Below are 23,437 nucleotides of genomic sequence, written 5' to 3' on the forward strand. Positions count from 1 at the left end.
GATGCAGGGCAAAGGGAATCCCTTCTACACTGTTGATGGGAATACAAACTTGTGCAGCCACTCTGGAGAACAGTTTGGAAGTTCCTCAAAAAGTTAAAGATAGAGCTACCCTATGGTCCAGCGATTGCCCTACTCGGTATTTACCCAAAGGATGCAAAAATGCTGATTCAAAGGGATACACGCCGCCTGATGTTGTTTACTGCAGCATTACTAACAATAGCCAAATCATGGAGAGAACCTAAATGTCCATTGACTGATGAGTGGATAAAGATGTGGAATAATGGAATATTGCTCAGCCATCAAAAGTATAAAATCTTGGGAGGAGAGTTAAGGGGATGGAGTAGGAGGGGCACCCTGAGCTTGCCTCATCCCTTGAACACAGCCAGACCAACATATCATTTTGAACATCTAGGAAATGGAGCTAAGGATTAAGAAAACAGCCCGCACAATTAGAGAGAAAGAATGTGGCAGATGCTTGGTTGGGAGCCATGAACTGGAGGAGAGAAAAGCCACAGGGCTGCAGAGGGAAGGGAGTCCTTTTCTCGGAGAGAAGACCAAGAGGGGAAGAGAGAGCAGCACGTAGGGTTTGCACAAGGCATCATGGTGTGGGGATCCGCTGAGTTACTCTGGGAGAGAATGTTCTCCTTCCTAGAGTACATTTGGAAGAGGGCATATTGCCTCTGCAAGGACAAAACACCCGCTGGGCATCACTGAGTGGCTGTTCCACAGCCGGGGACAGGTGTACACAGAGGTGTGCGCAGAGAGCAGATACCTGGTCACAACTCTTCACTGCATTTCATTCACCATACGCTCCACGCACCTGTGCGGCCCTGCAACTGTTTTTCTGGGACTGAATGGTGCCCGTCTGGCATGCTTATTCTCTGGGGGAGGGGAGCAGGTCCGCACCTTGCTGGGTCCTTTAAGATTGGGGGTTTTGAATCCCAGCCAGAGGCCAGAGATAAAACACAGAACTGTGGCGCTGGGCATGCCAGCAGCCCGGGGCCAGACAGGTTGAGGACAGGGATCTGACGGAAACCTGGGACAGAGGAGGGGAGATTATTCACTCTTCTGTGAGGGCCTCCTGAACAGCCATGAGTTCCCCCTACCTGGGGATGAGAGAACGGGCAGATGCCATCTTCCACAACACGCAAAAGACAGAAACTTAGACAAAATGACAACTCAGAGGAATTCTCCCCCAGGGATTTGCTCAAAACAGATAGAAGCAATATACCTACACAAGAATTTAGAATAGCAGCATAAGCATACTATCTGGGTTTGCAAGAAGCATAGAAAACACCAGAGAAACCCTGTCTGCAGAGATAAAAGACCTAAAAATTTGTCAGGCCGAAATAAAAAAATGCTATCACTAAGATGCAGAACCGACTGGATGTAATCCTAACCTGGACGGGAAAAACTGGTATCTCCTATATCAGTAGGTGATACAGGAGATAAAATCGTGGAAAGTAATGAAGCCAAAAAGAAGAAGGAAAGGAAATTATTAGATCATGAATACAAACAGGGAATTCAGCAATTCTACAAAGCACAATAGCAAGCAATGCTGCGGTAACAAGACGCTAGGCTCTTAATGCAGTTATGACTTAATGCAGTAAAAGTTTATTTCTCCCTCATGTCGCAGTCCAGTGTTAGATGGCTGGGCTCTTCTATTAGCTATGCCATCTGGAATATATGGCTTCCAGAGTCACTACAACAGGGGAAGAGGGAAATGGGGGAGGCACACTAGCTCCCAAGCTCTTAGCTTGCCCTGGAATTGATACTCCACACTTCTGCTGAAGTTGGATGTAACTATGCACATGGCTCTAAACAAGGGAGGGCCGCCTGGGTGGCTCAGTCGGTTAAGCTTCTGACTCTTGATTTCAGCTCAGGTCATGATCCCAGGGTTGTGAGCCCAAGCCCCATGGAAGGCACCACACTGGGCATGGAGTCTGCTTAGATTCTCTCTCTCCCTCTCCATCTGCCCCTCCCCCTTCTCTAAAACAAACAAACAATAAAAATAAAAAAATTAAACAACTGTTGTGGACGTTGGGGAGGGTAGTACATGTTAGGGTGAGTGCTGTGAGTTGTGTAAGACTGATGGTTCACAGACCTGTACCCCTGAAGCAAATAATACATTATGTGTTAATAAAAAAAAATTAAGCAACTGAAGGGAGGCTTGGAAATGTGGAGGAACACATATAGGTATATATATGTGTGTGTATATACACACACACACACACATATACACACACACACACACGTGTTCGGAACAGACAGGGAAGGTTCAAAGGAGCAGAGTAGGGAAGAAAGAGTGTTGAGTGGTACTCAAAGGGTATTTTGCCTATTTCATAGCTTTCCCAAAGCCAAATACTCTGTCTGAAATTTATCTATGCAATCTCCTCAGAATCCAGTGCCATCAGGCCATTTGCAAATTAACTTAGTTTGGGAATTGAGAATTTTTCCCATGAAATGTGCATTTTATCTGAGGTCTTTTGGAGACAATAAACTCTTGGTTTTATTGCATATTTATTGTCTTTGTTTCACTATGTTCTATATTATCATGACTTTAGGAGTGTGAATTTGGGGTCCACAATATTATTGAATACTTTGAACTTTCAGTACTCTTCAGATCACATCAAATAGGGCTCTGGGTTTTTCCCCCCAAGATGGGATTTGTTTGAGTAGGAGTTATCTGATATAACCATATTTAAATATAAATAAATAAAATAATAAAATAAAATAAAATAAAATAATAATAAAATAAAAAATAATAATATAATACTATTATATTATATTATAATAACATAATATTATATTATTATGATATATAATATATATAATATATAATATATAATATATTATATTATATATAATATAATATATAATATAATATATATAATAATATAATAACATAATAATAAATAAAATAAAATAATAAAATAAATAAAAACAACCATATTAAATATGGTTACGCATTCTCTCTGAATTAATCAGTTGGTATTTGTTAGTTTATTTTCTAGGAAGAGAATCCAAGATCTTTCTAGGCCCAAAAAACAATGGGGAATCCCAGATAGGTAAGGCAACATCACATAGTCTTGTTTGGGAGGACCGCGCTCCCTACATTAAATAGGTAAGTATTATTTTTACTTGACCACTAACCTTGCATCCCAGGTTTATCCACTCTGTCGTCAACTGGACCCACTGAACCAATATTGTCCCCTCAGTTAAGTCAACACACGGAAGGCTAACCCTAAGTTGGTATTCTCAAATTAGTCTGCATGTGGAATCACATGGGGACCTATTAAAACACTGATACCTGGGCCCCATTCCCCAGAAATCCTGATTTACTTGGTGTGGAGTCCAGCCTAGGCTTTGGGAGTGTTAAAAGCCCCCAGATGATTCTAATAAGCAGACGGGTTTGAAAACCACTTTGAAATTCTTGCGTCTATCCTTTGGATTCAACTTTGCTGCTTCTAACATACCGTCTCTAAGCCTCTGCCTAGAGCAAACCTCTTCCCTGGATCTCCGGCCAGTAGGACCTGGTCACCTCCCAGCCTTGACCACAGGACCCCCCCTTTTTTTCTTTGTCTCTTGAGGAAAGCTTTAATTTTTTCCTTTTTTTTTCCCCCTGATTTCCTATTGTTTTTAAAGATAATATACTTTATTTTTAAAGCAGTTTTAGGTGTAGAGAAAAACGGGCCAAAAGTACAGAAAGAGTTTCTGTATTACTAGCACTCCTCTCGTTTTTCCCATTATTGACATCTTGTGTTAGTGTGGTACATTTATTACAGTTGATAAAGAAATATTGACACATTACTCACTAAAGTCTGTAGTTTACATTAGGGTTCACTTTTTGTGTTGCACAGCTCTATGGATTTTGACAAATGCATGCCATGTATTCACTATTACAGTATTATGTAAAATACTTTCTTTGGGGGTGACTTGATTGGATTGGGGTTTAGAAAGATCACTCTGGCAGTGATGGGGATGATGAGATCTGGACAAGGAAAGTAGCAACAGGGATAAGGAGAAATGGACAGATTTAAGCCATATTTAAGAAGTGGAATCAGCAGAATGTAAGGGATGGGAATATTAATTAATTCATTAATATTTCTAATGGTGATTGGTTGATGCTTGCAAAGTAGAGAAATAAACATTGTATACAAAAATATAGATAAAGTTAGAAAAAACAGGGCCTTTTAAATAGTTAAGCTCAATTAAGTGGCAATTTCAGTTATAGGCAAAGTTAGGTTACCAAGGTACCTTCTTCTGACACCTTCTGCCTTCCCTACCCATTGTAACAATGTTACTTAATTATTTCCCAACAGGCCTCTGTCCAAACATGCCTTGACCCGTACTTGATGATTCCGATTTCTCAGTTACCCCAACATGGAATATGCCTCATTTCTAGAAATCTGTGCCTTTCACTTTCTTCCACGAGGCCTTTTCAGGCGAATCTCTCACCGATTCCCCTTTTCTCTCCACCCCACCCTCTCCTCAGGAAACATGCCCATGTGCAAACTGAAAGATCTGATGTCAGTACGTAGCCCACTGCCGGCCCACAGTATTTCACAAATGGGAGCTACTAATATTACCCTGATCCTGTCTTATTTTCTGACCCCCTGGTATGGGGCTTCACCCACACGGGAGCTCAGTGTTAGGTAGATGGCATGCCTCTTTTATGTTGACCTGATTATACATTACAGTGTTAATTATATAACGGAAGAAACAGAACTCTTTCAGAAAATAGGTTCATTTTTGGTCACCATGTTTTAGGACAGTAGGTGAAACAATCTTCTTTTATTTTTATTTTAACTGTATAAGTAGTTGACCTGTTTCTAATGACTGGGAATTGTTAAATTCTGTAATAGAGATCGTTCTGGAAGTGAAGTAAAATCAGCATGGAGGCCATCATGAGCCATTTCTAAGATGTTCATTAGTAGCGAATTCCTTACCATTAGATTTTTCTGCTTTTTAACAGAAAACTGTTTTGGGGGAATCAAGATCCTATTTGCCCTATCGCCCAGATCGCTTTGAAAACTCAGCTGACCAAGAGACTTGAGGAGCTTGCCCACCCCAAAGAAGTCTCCCACCGATATGTACCTAACAGGTTAGTGTTTATGTGTTATCGGGTTACTTTATCAGGAGTCCCTAGGGAAAAGGAACACGTAACCCAGCCCTTTTATCTGAAAGCCATAAATTATCCAATCTGTAGTAAAAAACATTATTGAGGATTAAAGATTCTATATATTTCCTAATCTGATGCTACAGTAAACCTTTTCCAGAGCAAGACTAATATTTAGCTATTGCTAACTTGTGTTATATCTTATAATGTTTTGGCTTACCAAGATTTTGAGTTTTTTTTTGTTTTTTTTTTTTTTTAGATTTTATTTATGTAGGGGCGCCTGGGTGGCTCAGTTGCTAAGTGTCTGCCTTCTGCTCAGGTCATGATCCCAGCGTCCTGGGATCGAGCCCCATATCAGGCTCCCTGTTCAGCTGGGAGCCTGCTTCTCCCTCTCCAGCTCCCCTGTGCTTGTGTTCCCTCTCTTGCTATCTCTGTCATAAATAAATTTTAAAAATCTTTAAAAATAAAAAATTAATGCATGAAAAAAAAATTTTTAGATTTTTTAAAAAATTTATTCGACAGGGGCACCTGGGTGGCTCAGTGGGTTAAAGCCTCTGCCTTCAGCTCAGGTCATGGTCCCAGGGTCCTGGGATCGAGCCCCGCATCGGGCTCCCTGCTCAGCGGGAAGCCTGCTTCCCTTCCTCTCTCTCTGCCTGCCTCTCTGCCTATTTGTGATCTCTGTCTGTCAAATAAATAAATAAAAATTTAAAAAAAAAATTTATTCGACAGAGAGAGATCACAAGTAGGCAGAGAGGTAGGCAGAGAGAGAGGGAGGAGGAAGAAGGCTCCCTGCTGAGCAGAGAGCCCGATGCGGGGCTCGATTCCAGGACCCTGAGATGATGACCTGAGCCAAAGGCAGAGCTTAACCCACTGAGCCACCCAGGTGCCCCTGCATGAAAACATTTTTTAAAAAGATTTTATTTATTTATTAGAAAGAGAGAGTGAGAGCAAGTGGTGGGGGGTAAAGAGAGAGGGAAAGAGAGAATCTCCAGTAGACTCCTGCTGAGCACAGACCCCCACATGGGGCTTGATCCCATGGCCCGAGATCATGACTGGAGCCAAAATCAAAAGTTGGCGACTCAAGCCAGTCACCCAGGTGCCCCTTGAATTTTTTAAAAAATTGGCAGTATTAGGCTGGGATATGTGCCATCTATAACATTGTTGTGCATGAACTGTTTATCCAGGCAGCTTCTGGTGGATTTTGTATACCACCATGGGCTTGATTACCATTAGTTAATCATTAGATGTAAAGGTAATAATCTATACCCATTGCCAATTGGCTTTTAGTGCATGTTTGTTGAATAACTAGGCTTTCTGCTGGTTGGTTCTTTGAAGAAAGACTGTGGGGTGGGGGAGGGAATGAGCACAAGTAGTGAGGGAGGTAAAAGTAATAGAAAAAGGTGTAGATACCATTATTTATCTGAAGTTTGGTTTCCAAGATAATTGAGGCAGCCATTTCTCTACCTCTTTTTGATTATAACTTTAGTCAAAGGTCAGCAGACTTTTTCAGGAAGTAGGTAGATAGTAAAGTTGACCACAAAGTCTCCGTTGGAGCTACCCCAACTCCATTATTGTAGCAGGAAGCAGTCGCAGATATGAAAACTAGCATGCCTGTGTTCCAATAAAATTAAAATTTTTGTATCTGTGCCTGTGAGGGGTATTAGTCTGGATTTTTCTTATAGTGTCTTTGTGGTAATGTCTTTGTTTCTTGTAATATCTTTACTTGTTTTTGGTAATTCTGTTCTCATAGAATCAATTGGAAAGTATATAGAATTTGCATTTCTTGTTTATGTATTTCATAGAATCCACAATGAAGTCATCTAGGTCTGGAGTTTTTTGGTGGAAAGATTTTTTTAAAAGTTTTCACTTAAATTCAATTTAATTAACATATACTGTATTGTTAGTTTCAGAGGTAGAACTTAGTGATTCATCAGTTACATATAAGACCCAGTGCTCATCACATCATGTGCCCTCCTTAATACCCATCCCAGTTAACTCATCCCCCCGCCCAACCGCCCGTCCAGCAACCCTCGGTTTGTTTCCTAGAGTTAAGAGTTTCTTACAGTTTGCCTCCCTCTCTGTTTTCCTCTTATTTTATTTTTCCTTCCCTTCCCCTATGTTCATCTGTTTTGTTTCTTAAATTCCATGTATGGGTGAAATGATATGATATTTGTCTTTCCAACTGACTTATTTCACTTAGCATAATACCCTCTAGTTCAAGTTTTTAACTATAAATTCTATTTTTTTAATAGATATACGGCTGTTATGAATATGTTAAAATAACGCTTGTTAAGTGAGGCATGGGGTCACAGTTCACGAACAGACCATAACAGAAATTGAAATAGAGAAAATAGAGAAGTTCGTTCCTCACAGATCATAGAAGTACGTGGCATGCCTCAAGGAGTCACACGTGAAGTTAAAGCAGATTGCAGAGAGAGGCAGGACCTGGGGCCCATGCCTCATTAGGATCTGCAGCTGGAGTGCTTTGGGCTTCCTAGGCCAAGGCCAGACTGGTAAATTCAAACAAAAGAGCAGGGTTTTGGTAACTTCTTGGGACTCATATCTAAAGGATGCGTAAAGAAAGGAAGGCATTGGGAGTTGGGAGACTGTTGGTCACAGGGCTGTTGGCGAAGTCGTATCAGGCATGTACATTAACTTATGACTCGGTGGACTGGTATCTAGGGCATGTGCTTGTGAGATGGGGGCTAAGGTCAGTTTTAGGTGCCTGGAGGCTGCTTGGTCAAACAAAGCCAGTGCTGTGGCAGCAAGGCCATGGAGTTGCTTAGGGAACTCGCAACAAGGTCCCTTCAGATTATATCTTTCTGAATGAGTATTGGTAGTATGTGTCTCTCAAAGAGTTTTACCTATTTCACCTAAGTTAAAAAAAATTTTTTTGAAGATTTTATTTATTTGACAGATCACAGTCAGAGAGGCAGGCAGAGAGAGAGAGAGAGGAGGAAGAAGGCTCCCCGCTGAGCAGAGAGCCCTATGCGGGGCTCGATCCCAGGACCCTGAGATCATAACCTGAGCCAAAGGCAGAGGCTCAACCCACTGAGCCACCCAGGCACCCTCACCTAAGTTTTAAAATGTGTTGGCATAAAGTTGTTCATATAGCCTTTAGTTTTCCTTTTAATATCTGTGCAATCTCTAATGATTGTCTCTGAGAGACTAAAAAGGTATTTGGTTTTAAAGCAGCAAATTTTCCCTTTCCATTAGTTTTTTTTTTTTTGGTTATTTATTTATTTATTTTGAAAGATTTTATTTATTTATTTGACAGAGAGAGATCACAAGTAAGCAGAGAGGCAGGCAGAGAGAGAGAGAGGGAAGGAAGCAGGCTCCCTGTGGAGCAGAAAGCCAGATGCAGGGCTCAATCCCAGGACCCTGAGATCATGACCTGAGCCGAAGGCAGAGGCCCAACCCACTGAGCCACCCAGGCGCCCCAGAAAGAGAAGCAGACTCCCACTAAGCAGTAGCCCAGTATAGGACTTGATCGGAGGACCCTGGGATTATGACTCCAGCCAAAGGCAGACACTTAACTGACTGAGCCACCCAGGCCCCCTTTTTGGTCATTTAAAAGCACACAGTTTATTACAGAAAATAAACCTGCTTTGGAATAGGATATTAGAAGCCAGCTGGAGCTTGATGGCTGCAACCATTTCTGACTTCTCTCCATGTGGAAAATGGCTCAGCAATAAAGGGGTAAAATGTCATACCTCCTCCTAGGCCTAGAGTTGGTGGTCAGCATTAGGAATTACTGTTACTGGAATTCATACTTGTTTCACTCAGTTCTTTTCTCTTCTGTAAATTCCAGGGCTCAATATTACTACAGCTGCGGTAGAGAGTCTGTAATCTGGGAGATCCCTTCTCCTGCACTGTTGAGCCGACCCTCCAAAAGGATCCAGAAGCTGGCACAGCCCAACAGATTCAGGAAAGAATATCTAATAAATAGGTAGAGTACCTTGATAATCTCCATAAATTCTAATTAAATTTCATTAAACCTCACAATATCTTTCTTATTTTAGTGTATGTAGTTTCATAAACTAGAAGTCAACTTGTGGTTCAGAGGATCAGGGTAAAAACTCAACTGTATGCAGCATTTGTCAGTAATCAGAGGATCATCACCAGTAATTATATTTGTGGGTTTTGTTTGTTTGTTTAAAGAGAGAGAGAGAGACAGCACGCATGAGCAGGTTGGGACAGAGGCAGAGAGAGAGGGAGAGAACCTCCGGAAGACTCCCTGCCCAGAATGGAGCCTGACTTGGGGCTTGGTCTCACGACCTTCAGGTCACAACCTGAGCTGAAATCAGGAGTCAAGACACTTAACTGAATGAGCCACCAGGTGCCCCACCAGTAATTACATTTGACTCAAATTGTGGTGAAACTAAAATTCATTCTGAACTTACCATTGTCAGCCAGTTCAAAGGAAATAGGCAAATGAAACATTATAAATTTTTGCAATTTGTAGAACTTGATGTTTCTCTTATGTTTCTATGACTTTTCAGATGTTTGTCCTTTTGCTTTGAATGCTGAATTTCTCCTTGTCTTTAGAAGACAGCTTAGGTGGTACTTCCACATGGGAGCTGAGATTGTGATGTGGTTGTTGGAAAAATGTTAAGTTGCATTAATGGAACAGCACTATTGTCTAGTCCTTTAGTTAAGACCCATTAAGTGTGTGTGTTCACTTATGGATGTTATACCTTAAGAAACTGATAATAAATCTGAGACTATTTAGAAGGAGCTGAGTGAAATACTGAGGCCTCTGGAAACTATGTTGTATGAAATATAGTTAAGAGAAGTGACATGTTTAGCTTAGAGAACAGACCAAGGAAGCAGTGCTAGCTGTGCTCAGATATTGAAAGGGTCAGTGTCTGAACAAGGGAAGAAGGAAAAATAAAATTACTTTGTGTTGATCCTAGAATTAGATCTAGAACAAGGAAGTTACAGAGCAGCAGGTGTCAGCTAGGTGTAGGAAAATCTTTCTGACCAGTTCTCCAGTAACGGAAGTGTTTATCTGAAGAAGTCACCTGCCACCTTCACCCCAACCCCTGAAAATGCTCATTCAAGCACAGACTGGAATGGTGAGTTTACATGGATTTTAGAAAAGATTCCTGCATTCATAGAAAGATCGAGCTGGACAACTTGGGTCTTTTTCCGTCATAGACTCCAGCAAAAGAGCCCCAATTCCTCACACAAAATTTCTTTGTTTGCTTATTAGTTCATTTAACAAAATCTGCTAATTTAGTTAAAATATACATATAATTTGATAGTTATAGATCTATATTTATTTATTTATACACTTATATATCTGTATATATAATCCAGAGGAATTTTGTTAATGTCACAACTTTTAAAAATTAATTTTTAAAATATAAGTTTAGTTAATTAACATATAATGTATTACTGGTTTTGGGAGGTAGAGGTCAGTGATTCATCAATCTTACATAATACCCAGTGCTTATTACATCACATGCCCGCCTTAATATCCATCACCCAGTTACCCCATCCCCCCACCCACCTCCCCTCCAGCAGCCCTCAATTGTTTGCTGTAGTTAAGAGTCTTTTATGGTTTGTCTCCCTCTCTGATTTCATCTTGTTTTATTTTTCCCTCCCTTCCCCTATGTTCCTCTGCTCTATTTCTTAAATTCCACATATGAGTGAGATCATATAATTGTCTTTCTCTGATTGACTTACTTTGCTTAGCCTAATACCCTCAGTTCCATCCGTGTCGGTGCAAATGGCGAGATATCAGTTTTTTGATGGCTGAGTAATATTCCACTGTATGCATAAACCACATCTTCTTTATCCACTCATCTGTCGATGGACATCTGGGCTCCTTCCATAGTTTGGCTATTGTGGACAGTGCTGCTGTAAACGTTGGGGTCCTGGTGCCCCTTTGGATCACAATTTGTATCTTTGGGATAAATAACCAGTAGTAATATGTCACCACTTTTTGAGAGACCCGAGTTTGTTGTTTCATATAAGTGAAACCCTCTTGAATGCTAGAACTTTCTGTATTTCTAAGTTGTTTCCCTACTTTCCTAAGGAGATTTCTTTGCTTGAATTTGTTCATTGCCTTGAATCTTTATTATGAACATGAACTCTTATATTTCAATATGGAAAACCTCCCAGGAGTTGTTCAAGTATGAAACACAGTTTTTCTTTAGACTAAGTATTCTGACCTCTATGCTTTTAGATTATTAGATATTTGCTTATAGTTTTCCTGTCTTTTTTTTTTGGGGGGGTCAGGGGAATGGGCTCTAGCCTCTTTTTGAAAACTTTAATTCCAGTGTAGTTAGCATACAGTGTTATGTAAGTTTCAGGTATACAATATAGTGATTCAGTACTTCAATATATCACTTGGTGTTCACCAAGATAAGTGTACTTTTAATCCCCTTCACCTATTTCACTCCTCTGCTCACCCACCTCTCCTCTGTTAATCACAGTGTGTTCTCTATTAAGAGTTAAGAGTCTGGGTTTTTTATTTGTCACTCTCTCTCTTTTTTTTACTTTATCACTTGCTTTGTTTCTTAAATTCTGCACATGGAAGAAGTCGTATGGTATTTGTCTTTCTGTGACTGATTTATTTCACTTAGCATTATACGCTTTAGATCTATCCATGTTGTTGCAAGTGGCAAGATTTCATTCTTTTTTATGACTGAATAATATTCCGTTGTGTATATATACCACATCTTCTTTAACCATTCATATACTGATGGACACTTGGCTGCTTCCATAATTTTAACTAGCCTCTTTTTCCCCCCAATTCTGTGCATTAGAAACAGATAACTAAGCTTGTTAGAACTGTATGAAGGGGGAAAAAAGCAAGTGTTTAATGAAGACACACAGGGCTCTCCATTAAATGTATTATATGAACTTGGACTTTGTGTCATATATTTTAACTGATTCACCAGAGCAGCTCAACAGCAGACTTGAATAGTTGGAAGAAGGAATCAGCAAACTGTAGGATAGGTTAATTGAGGCTATCTGAGGAACAGAAAGAGAAAAAAATGAAATAAAATTAACAAAGCCTCATGAACAAGTTGAATTATCCCAGGAATACAAGAGTATGTTGGACTCAACAGACTACAATCAACATAATACATCAAATTAATAGAATAAGAAAACCAAAACCATGTGATCACTTTAATAGAGTCAGAAAAATCATTTGACAAAATTCAACACAAGACTGTCACAATAAAAATTCTTAACAAACTAGGTACAGAAGGGAATTTCCTCAGCCTGATAAAGGGCATCTACAAAAAGCCCACTGCTAACATAATAATTAATGGTTAAAGACTGAATGATTTCTCCCTAGGATCAGGAATAAGACAAGGATGTCAGCTCTCTCAACTTCTGTTCAACATCATACTGGCGATTCTAGTTAGAGCAATTAAGCAAGGAAAAGAAGTAAAAGGCATTGAGGTTGGAAAGGAAAAAGTAAAACTATTTCTAATTAGGAAGGCACAGAATTTAAGAGCAATATACAAAAAAACAATTGTATATCCATTAGCAATGAGCAATCTGAAAATGAAGGTAAGAAAACAATTCTATTTGTAGTAAAACCAAAAAGAACATTATAATACACGTAATGCCATATTACTCAGCCCTAAAAAGGAAGGAAATTCTGACACATGCTCCAACATGGAAGGACCATGAGGACATTAAGCTAAATGAAATAAGCCAGTCACAAAAAGACAAATACTGTATACTTCCATTTATATGTGGTAGCAATTGTAGTCAAATTCATAAAGAAAGAAAGTAGGATGATGGCTGGTTGGGACTAGAGGGTGGGGGAAATTAATTGTTTATTTACTATAGAATATCACAAGATGAAGAGTTCTGCAGAAGGGTGGTACAACAATGTGAATGCACTTAACACTTAAGAATGGGTAAGTTGGGGGCCCCTGGGTGGCTGAGTCCGTTAAGCATCCAACTCTTGATTTTGGCTGAGGTCATGATATCATGGGTCATAAGATTGAGCCCCACATTAGGCTCCATGCTCAGTGGGGAGTCTGAAGATTCTCTCCCTCTACCCCCTCCTACTTGTGCTCTCTTTTTCTCAAGTAAATAAATGTTAAGAAAAAGAATGGCTAAGATGATAAATTTTATATATGTTTTACTAAAATTAAAAATAATAAAAAACAAAATACTTAGAAGAAGTGCAAGGCATGTACACTGAAGACTGCAAACATTGTTAAAAGAAATCAAAGACTTAAATAAATGGGAAGAAATTTCCTGTTCATGAATTGGAAGTCTTAATTTTGTTATGCTGGTAACTCTCTCCAGACTGATCTACGTATTCAGTGCAATCCCTGTTGATATTCTAGCTGCCATTTTTGGTAGAAATTAACAAGGCAATTCTAAAATTTGTATAGAAAAGGAAGGGACCTAGCATAATAAAAAACAGTCTTGAAAGCTTATTTGAAAGCTTGCTTATTTATTTATTTATTTATTTATTTTTAAAGATTTATTTATTTATTAGAGAGAGAGCACGGGCACAAGTGAGAGGAGGGGCAGAGGGAGAAGCAGACCCCTGATGAGTGGGGAGCCCAGTGTGGGGCACTATCCCAGGACCCTGGGATCATAACCTAAGCTGAAGGCAGACGCTTGACCAACTGAGCCATTCCGGTGCCCCTGAAAACTTATTTAAGAGCTACAGTAATCAAGACAGCATGTTACTGACATAACAATAGACATGTAAATCTATGGGATAGAACTGAGAGTCCAGAAGTTAACCCTTATGTTTATGGTCAATTTATTTTTGACAAAAATGCCCAAAAAAGACAATTTAATTGGGGAAGAATGGTCTTTTAAACAATTAGTGCTGGGATAACTGGACATCCAAATGAAATTAAACCCCTACTTCACACCAAAATTAATTTAAAGTGGATCACAAGAGCACCTAGCTGGCTCAGTCAGAGGAGCATGTGAGTTTGAGTCCCACATTGGGTGTAGAGATTACTGAAAAATAAAAAAATCTTGGGGGTGCCTGGGTGGCTCGGTCAGTTAAGTGTCAGACTCTTGATCTCAGGTCCATGCTGGGCATGGAACCTACCTAAAAAATAATAATAATAAAATTTAAAAAGTTAAAAATCTTAAAAAATAAAATGGATCACAGACCTATAAATATAAGAGAAAAAATTATAAAAACTCTTAGAAAAAAACATAGACCTCAATCTCTGCGACCTAGGCAATGGTTTCTTAGATATGACAACAGAAATAAGTGACAAAAAATAATAAATTGGAGGGGCACCTGGGTGGCTCAGTGGGTTAAGTCTCTGCCTTCGGCTCAGGTCATGATCTCAGGGTCCTGGGATCGAGCCCCGCATCGGGCTCTCTGCTCAGCAGGGAGCCTGCTTCCCTTCCTCTCTCTCTCTGCCTGCCTCTCTGCCTACTTGTGATCTCTCTCTCTCTGTCCAATAAATAAATAAAATATTAAAAAATAATAATAATAATAAATTGGATCTCATCAAAAGTAAAAAGTTTTGTGTCTCAAAGGACACTATCAAGAAAGTAAAAAGACAACCTACAAATTGGGAGAAAATATTTGAGAATCTATATCTGGTAAGGGATTAATATTCAGAATGTGTGTGTGTGTATATATATATATATATATATATATATATATAATTTTTAGAACTATACAAAAAAGTCAATATAATTTAGAAAATGGACAAATGATTTGAATAGACATTTCTCCAAAGAAGACATACAGATGAACAGAAAACACACATGAAGATGCCAAATATCATTAATCATTTTCAAAATACACATTAAAATGACAAGATACTACTTCAAACCTTCTAGAATGGCAATAATAAAAATAATAATAATTAATAGAAAGTAATATATATTGGTGAGGATGTGGAGAAATTGAAACCATCATATATTGCTGGTTGGAATGCAAAATGTACAGTTTAATTGGAAAACCACTTTCTAGCTCCTCAAAATGTTAAGAATAGAGTTTTATGATCAGCATTCTATTTCTAGGCATGTACCCAAGAGAATTAAAAGTATATGCTCACACAAAATCTTGTACTGAGTATTCGTAGCAGCATTTCATAATTGCCAAAAAGTGGAAAAAACTCAAATGTTCATCATGGATGAATGGATAAACAAAATGTGATAAATCATTTAATGGACTATTATTCAGCCATAAAAAGAATGCTGTGCTGATATATGAATCTTGAAAATATGCTAAGTGAAGGAAGCCAGACACAGAAGGCTACATATTTGTATGTTTCCATTTATTTGAAATTTCCAGAATAGGCAGATCCATAGAAACAGAAAATAGATTGGTGGTTCTGGGGACACAGGGTAAGGGAATGAAGTAAAGGAGAGGAACTGTTAATCAGTATGGGGTTTCTCTTTGGGGGGATGAAAACATTCTGAATTTAGATAGTGACAGTATTTACACAACTTTGTGAATATGCTAGAAACCACTGAGTTGTACACTTTAAAAAGGTGAATTCTATGGTATGTTAATTGTGTGTCAGTTTTAAAAAGTAACAGACTACCCCTAGAGTGCAATCATATATTTATTTATGAAAAACTTTTTTCAAATTAGGTTTGTAGGTTTGTTGGTTGATAGATTTTTGTACCAGGAAAGGAATATGTGGGGAACAGCCTATGAAAATTGGCCGAGTTGCTGGGAGTTATGACCAGTACCATCTCAAGCTGCACTGCAGAGGAGACTGGCTATCACAGAGGGGTCCTTGGTGGTAGCTGGAATTTTTATCTTAGCAGTTTAATACGAGGTTTTGGTAGGAAGTGAAGTGTTTTTTAAACTGCAAGTCTCAATCCATCAAGGGTATCATGAAACTGATTCCAGTTTTTTCTAATGAAGTCAAATGAAATTTTAAAAATCTGAATACCTTGCTCAGAGCAAGCATTGTTTCATAATAATTTTGTTTTAGATACATGTGTGCACACACACACACACACACAGATTTACATATACTGTAAAACAATATAACGTCTTACTGTTGATCATAGTAAAAAAAATTTTTTTACAAAATACCAATATGGCAGATTATGGTAATGATTATGGGGAAAAAGTTTTCTGAAATAGGAAAAATTATACATAATTGATCAGAGGTTGAGTACAGCAATGAAAAAATACAGTTATTTTTCCTCCAATGATTTTAATATTTCATGTTCTATTTGCATATAGGCCCTACAGTGATTACTTAACAAGAGATTCTCTTCAAATCTCTTATCCTTCTGCCCGGATATTACAACTCTCCATAGCCAAAGCCACAAATCCAAACTATGTTCCTCCAAAAAGGGTAAGTGGGTCCATGTGAAAGAAACACTTCCTAATTGATTTTGTAACAACACATTTATAACTGTAACATGCCCTCCTCTTATTTCTAGGTATATTTTACTTTTCTCCCTTTCTATTTTGTCCTCTCATCAGATGAACTTTCTGACTACCTCCTCTATGCTACTGTGTCACCTAGGATTTGATCAGAGAAGCAGAACAACGGTGCAGAATTAGACCTTAAGCAAGTGTGGAAGCTGATAGAGAAGTCTTTGGAAGGCTCTTTTGGCTGTTGGAACTTGGGTCTGGTTATAAATCTAGAAGCAGTGAGAGATAGTAGGGATAGGTCAGCAGTTACCTGGAAGGAATCTACTTCAGGGGAACCTATTATAGGTTCTTCAGGCAAGGGGACCCTAACCCCTTCAGGCAGGGGAAAAATGGCTAATTGTATTAGTAAGGAAGGCTCAGTAGTATTTTAGGGGCTTAACGTCCCCAGCTTTGTTGGAATATGCTCATAGATCCCTATTCCAATTTTCAAAGTCCTATTCCTTCCCAACTGTTGCTCTAACTTTAACACAGGAGACCATACACATTTGGTAATTCAGTTTGCACTGTAATTAACCCACTCACAGAATTAGATTGTGAGTTCGGTTTTCAGGATTTTCAGCCCTATGGCCATGGAATATAAGGGGTTTTTTTTAGGGAAATTACAGAAACTTTCTGGTCCCTTACTCAGACATTAAGGTAGGAACTTAAAGGCCTGAGCCAGTCATTTCTTAACTGACTTTTCTCTAGTGCGCTTCGAAACAACCAGCTAGGGATGCCAGGGTGGCTCAGTTGGCTAAGCGTCTGCCTTCAGCTTAGGTCATGATCCCAGAGTCCTGGGATCGTGTCCCATATTGGGCTCCCTGCTCAGCGGAGAGCCTGCTTCTCCCTCTGCTTGCTGCTCCCCCTGCTTGTGCTCTCCCTCTTTCTCTGACGAATAAATAAATAAATAAAACCAAATAATCCCATTATACTCCTTTATTTCACTAAAATAATTTCTGGCAGCCCCTGCTTGGTCACCTGAAGTCTTGCTTTTTGTTTTGCTACAGCATGCTGTGGACTACTAATATTTTTTTTTTCTTTAACTACTGGCAATAGGATCATTAATACCTTTAAATCCAGTCAGCTCAGAAAACAAATTCCAGATAATCTAGAATCAATTCAGAGAACCAGTTCTTAAAGTTGTGATTTGGCTATCTGTTGCTTTCTACCAATGCACCCCCAAACTTAGTGGTGTAAAACAATAAGCATTTTATTACACTCAAGGATTTTATGAGTTAGAAATCTCTCAGCTAGGATATCTCTAATGGCATGGTTGTCTGAAATGGTAGAGGGCTGGAAGTTCCTTCACACCTACCTTGGTCAGCTAGAGCTGCTATAACAAAATACCAGAGACTGGGTGGCTTGAAAGACATTTATTTCTCACAGTTCTGGAGACCAAGAAGTCCAAGATCAAGGTGTCACCAGATTCTTTTCTTGGTGAAGATCCTCATCCTAGTTTGCGGACAGCCACCATCTTGCCGTGTGCTCACATGACTTCTTTGTATTTGCTCAGAGAAAGAGTTCGTATCTCTCTTCTTACAAGGACGCCACTCCCACTATGAGGGTTCTACTCTCATCACCTAATCTAAACCTAGTTATCTCCCAAAGGCCTCGTCTCCTAATGTTATCACATTGAGGGTAAGGACTTCAACAAATGAATTTGAGGGGGACATAAACAACTCTGACCATGACAGCATCTGTATGTGGGGTTGAGGCTGATGTGACTTAAAGGCTAGACTCAGTTGGGAATATTCAGAGAAACATCTTCATGGGGCCTTTCCATGTGGCTTAGACTTTTTTCAGCACAGCAGCTTTATTCTGAGAAGTAGTATCCTAAAATGGAGTATTTCAAGGGTGAGCATTCCAAAAGAACTAGTTGGCAGCTGCGTGTTTTTTTTTATGATTTTGCCTCGGAAGTCACGTAATGTCACTGCAGTCATACTCTGTTGATTGATGCAGTTACAAGTCTGGCCAGAGTCAAGGCGACAGAGACACAAACCCCACCTTTCAACGAGAGGTGGCAGAGAATTTATAGCCACTTAAGAAAAAAAACCTTGGTATCCTTGAGCACGGTTATTGTATATGGAAAATACTGTTCAGAAGTAGGTTCTTGATTTAAATAATTAATAGTCCATCTTTAAAACTTTAAATTACTCTGTTTCTTTCTTAGGCTTTTAGATTTAGCTTGTAAGTTTTATGACTCTGTTTATAATTCTAGCAGTTCTAACAATGACCTTGAAGAGTCCTGAATAATGTTTGATTTGGTTTCTAAGCATAATCAAATACCTTCAAATAATTTCAATTATATTTATTAATATTTTAATTTGATTTCTTTTTTAAGCATTTTACCTCAACCATCTACATTAGCAAACAAAATTTCAAATATTAAATAGATATTTAAAAATTGAATACATCAAATTCATAAATATGGTGAACTTGAAGTTTCAATGTTATCAGAATGACATAAACTTAAGATTTCAACTTAATGTTATAATTCTAAGTCAAATACTCAATTATATGTTTCAAGTTACCATTGTAGGGTGATCACTCTAATAGGCCAAATTCTCTTAAACATGGACATGCTTTTGTTTTGTTTTGTTTTGTTTTTTAGTAAGCTCTACACCCAATGTGAGGCTCAGACTCATGACCCCAAGATCAAGAGTCATGTGCTCCACTGACTGAGGCAGCCAGGCGCCCCCATGCACATGCTTTTAATTTTAATAATATAAACATATTTTTTATTTTAATAACAATTTCTAGTTTACTGAAAAGATGCAAGAATTAACATTTTGTTCCATTTGTTTTATCATTTTCTCTCCTCCATATGGGGTGTGTGTATGTATGTGTGTATGTGGGTGTATTTAATTTTTTCTGAATCATTTTTTGAGAGGTACAGACATCATACACCCATTTTCCTAAATATTTCAGTGTGTATTTCCTAAGAACAAGATCATCATCTTATGTAACCACAGAATTATTATCAAAATCAGGAAGTTTAATTGATAAATACTATATCTACTCCATAGTCCATGTCCAAATTTTCTCAATTCTTGCACATATTTATTCCTTTTTTTTTTTAAGATTTATTTATTTATTTGAGAGAGAGACAGAGCAGGGGGAAGGGGCAAAAAGAGGGAGAGAGAGAGAATCTTAAGCAGACTTCTTGCAAAACGCAGAACTCGACACAGAGCTCCATCTCACAACTCCAAGACCATGACCTGAGCCAAAATCAAGAGTCAGATGCTTGACCAACTGAGCCACCCAGATGCTCCATTGCACAAACTTATTCTTTTTTTTTTTTTTAAGATTTTTTATTTATTTATTTGACAGACAGAGATCACAAGTAGGCAGAGAGGCAGGCGGAGAGAGGTGGGGAAGCAGACTCCCTGCTGAGCAGAGAGCCCGATGCGGGGCTCGATCCCAGGACCCCGAGACCATGACCTGAGCCGAAGGCAGAGGCTTAACCCACTGAGCCACCCAGGAGCCCGCAATTCGTAATACAAAGTATTAATCCTATCATTTAAATTCTCTTAACTTTTTTACAGTTAATGCTGAATCTTCCAGAGTTTTAAAATACACATGCCCATGAAGGAAGCCAAGTTACTGTCATAGGTACCTTAGGTTACTTGTCACCAGAGACTTTGGATGGATGAACTGTAGAAAGTCTTTTTTTTTTTTAAGATTTAATTATTTGAGAGACAGTTCAAGAGAGAGAATGAGCAGGGGGTAGGGAGAAGCAGGCTCCCAGCTGAGCAGGGAGCTTGATGTGGGGTTCGATCCCAGAACCCCAGGATCATGATCTGAGCCAAAGGCAGATGCTTAACTGACTGAGCCACCCAGGCGTCCCTGTCTTTTAACCTCTGTGAACGTCATACTTTGTCTCTTCTTATGGTGACTTTGACAGAGACTGCAACACTTTTTTTAAAAAGGTTGGTTTCATAGCTCACTTCATTGCTATCCATTGTTCTCTCTCTACTTACAGATGTCCGCAGCTCCTATTCAGACTGATCAACCTGTGTAGATTTTTAAAATCTTTGACTCAAGAGATTTTGCCTTTGAAGACTCTTGTTTTATATTTAGCAGATACCTTTGAGTATTGACCACCTGTACTCTGCATATCTCACGTGGCTTTGTCTAACTTACTGTCCTAATTTATAAGGTCATTTTACCAATGTGCCCCTCCCCCATCGTTCTCAATCTGATTATTTTCTGAGAACAAAAATTTGAGAAGTAAATTTACTAGACTAAGGGTATGAACATTTTTGAGGTGATTCATATATTATCCCAAAATATGTTCCAACAAAAGTGATTTTGATTTACATATTCTCTTGGATTATTTGGGCTGACTTTCACACTGTACTCTTGGCAACATTAGATATTATTTATTTTACAAAATGTTAATTTTAAAAATGCTATCTCATTAATAAAACTCTTCAATTTCTCTGATTACTAATAAATTCAATAGTTCCCAACATTTGTTTACCTGTGTAGTTTCCTTTTGTAAACTTTTGTCTATTCATGGGTGTATTTATTTTTCTAGTGGTCTGTATATTTTTTATTGATTCATAACAGTTCTTTACATATTATAGATATTCTTCATCATATAGATATGTATTTTTCCCAGCTTATATTTTAAAATTCTGGAGTTATAATTTATGTAAAATGTATAGATCTTAAGTGTATAATTTGGTGAGCCTTTAACAAATGTATATATCCATTCAACAACCACCTCGATCAAGATACAAAACATTAGGGGTGCCTGGGTGGCTCAGTGGGTTAAGCCTCTGCCTTCGGCTCAGGTCATGATCTCGGGGTCCTGGGATCGAGCCCCACATTGGGCTCTCTGCTCAGCGGGGAGCCTGCTTCTCCCTCTCTCTCTGCGTGCTGCTCTGCCTGCTTGTAATCTCTCTCTCTCTCTCTCTGTCAAATAAATAAATAAAATCTTAAAAAAAAAAAAAGATACAAAACATTATCCCCCAAAACTTCCTCCTGTTTCTGGTCAATCCCACTCTATCCCTGCCCCAGAGCCAACCACTTCCAGAATCCTATCACCATAGATTAGTAGTATTTCTTATTCTTTGTAGGTTAATATAAATTTATATTATTTCTTCCTCTTAAATATTTGATAGAATTTACCACTGAAGCAGTCTGGGTTTAGTGTCTGTACTAACTAGAAGTACTAATTAATCATTTCCAGTGAATAAAGCTTTGTCTCCAATAGGCTCTGGAAAAATCAAAGAAATTTATGACAACCGCTGTTTTCAATTAAGGCTTATAATAAAAAAGGAAATAAATCATTCATTTACTCAATTCATTAAACACATAGTTCTTAATCAATTATATAATACAGGATACAATAAGAATGACAAAATGGTTCCTTTCCTTAAAGTAAATTTCAATTTAGAAGAAACCATAGGCCTATAGGTAAATAATTAAGATTATTTGGTACTCATAAAAGAGAATAAATAAAGTATTGAGAGATATCACAGGAAGAGTGGGAAAATCCGAGAAAGACTTTCTTATCATGGAATTGTGCAGACAAATAAGACCTTAGGTTTGAATCCCAGCTGTGCAACCTATTCACAATAAAAACTTAAATAAATTTCTGAACTTCATATAGTACCTTAGTTTCTCCATGAGTGAAATACAAATAAAAATGATACCCTAGGTGAAGAATGAATGAATTAGTACGTGTAAAACACTGTCAGCATTAGTATCATCATTGTCTTAACACAAAAAGAGATTTGCAACATACCTTGTATATTGTTTTTCTGCCCACAGTTAAAATCCTGTTTTATTTCCAGTTATTGATTATATTCCCTCTTAAAGTCTTGTGGTAAGTTTTGAGTTTGAAATACTCGTAATTGAAATAGAAGACCATATAAGTTGAGTACATTTCCACAATTCAGATGGTTAGAAATGACTTGGGGGAGTAGCACAGCATTGTCTACGGAGAATGTGATTCTGCCTTTCTTCCTCTTGGCTTTGGTTTCTTTTTCTTACCTGTTCCAATTAGAAAAGAACCGCTTGAGTTCATTTTAATATGAGGATTTGTGATAACGTGAGTCCCAGTTTTCAAAGGCCAAAAATAGTTAAGAACAAAACAGAGCTCTCCCTTTTATGGTGTTCTCATGTAGCAGGCCTGAGCCTATCCTCTTGGCTGAGTTTTCATTCCACAAATCAGCATTACTGTTTATCTCTTAGTCAATATGTAATGTTGCCATTTCCTCCCCATCTTTAGTTTAACAGTAAGTTCCTGAAAAGCTGGGTTGAAATTCATACAACCTAGTTTGAGAGAGATGGAAATTGATCCTCTTAGCTATGATCATGGGTTACTGCAAGACTCTCATCCTTTCTGCTGGATTTGTTGATAAGTCTGGTCCAGAGGTCAGATAGTTCTTTGGAACCTTAATGGAGATGGTATTTATGATTTGATACTTACAGACCCTATTTTATTTTTGTCCCCTAGATTGGAACCGAGATTTCAGTTCCTGCCCTGACTGCTGTTGCAACTCCAAGAACTATAGACCTTGCCCATCCAAGGATCAAGATAGAGGGTCTGTGCTTTGAAAGAGAACAAAGTGAACTGCCCATCCGTCCTGTAAGCCACCACTGCCTTGGCATCCTTCACCTCATTTTTTGGTTGTGTCTCCGGTGCTATTTTGCTGCTATAGGGCACAGGCCAAAGTCATTGGGAAAGATAGTCTTGAAAGAGTGGTCCATGGCATGAAGAAGACCTAGCTGGAAGTACATTGAGAGACTGAGGATAGAGGGCAAAGAGCATGGGCTTTGGAATCTGTAAGAGCTGAGTTCAAATTCCAGCCTCACCCCTAGCTCTGTGATGTGGTGACAGTGTTCCTGAACCTTATTTATTCATTCAAATATTTGAGTGCCTACTGTATGCCACCCACCGTTCCCAGTGAACAAGATGCAGGGAGGCAAAAAATAAGTAAACAGTTAAGATAAGG

The 23,437-nt window shown here is 38.6% G+C and overlaps 1 protein-coding gene across 1 annotated transcript in view; it reads left to right on the forward strand.

Moving 5' to 3' along the window:
- SPMAP2L (sperm microtubule associated protein 2 like) overlaps positions 1-23,437 on the forward strand; it is a gene marked incomplete at both ends in the record, with an annotated part of 47,925 nt that overhangs the window by 20,715 nt on the left and 3,773 nt on the right. The window contains 5 exons of the mRNA XM_080796368.1: positions 3,003-3,068; positions 4,976-5,104; positions 8,931-9,068; positions 16,293-16,407; positions 22,939-23,070. Of these exons, the coding sequence (XP_080652494.1) occupies positions 3,003-3,068; positions 4,976-5,104; positions 8,931-9,068; positions 16,293-16,407; positions 22,939-23,070 (580 nt within the window). The remainder of the gene's footprint in view (positions 1-3,002; positions 3,069-4,975; positions 5,105-8,930; positions 9,069-16,292; positions 16,408-22,938; positions 23,071-23,437) is intronic.

Source organism: Martes martes (genome assembly GCF_963455335.1).
Source record: "Martes martes genome assembly, chromosome: 2".
NCBI lineage: Eukaryota > Metazoa > Chordata > Mammalia > Carnivora > Mustelidae > Martes > Martes martes.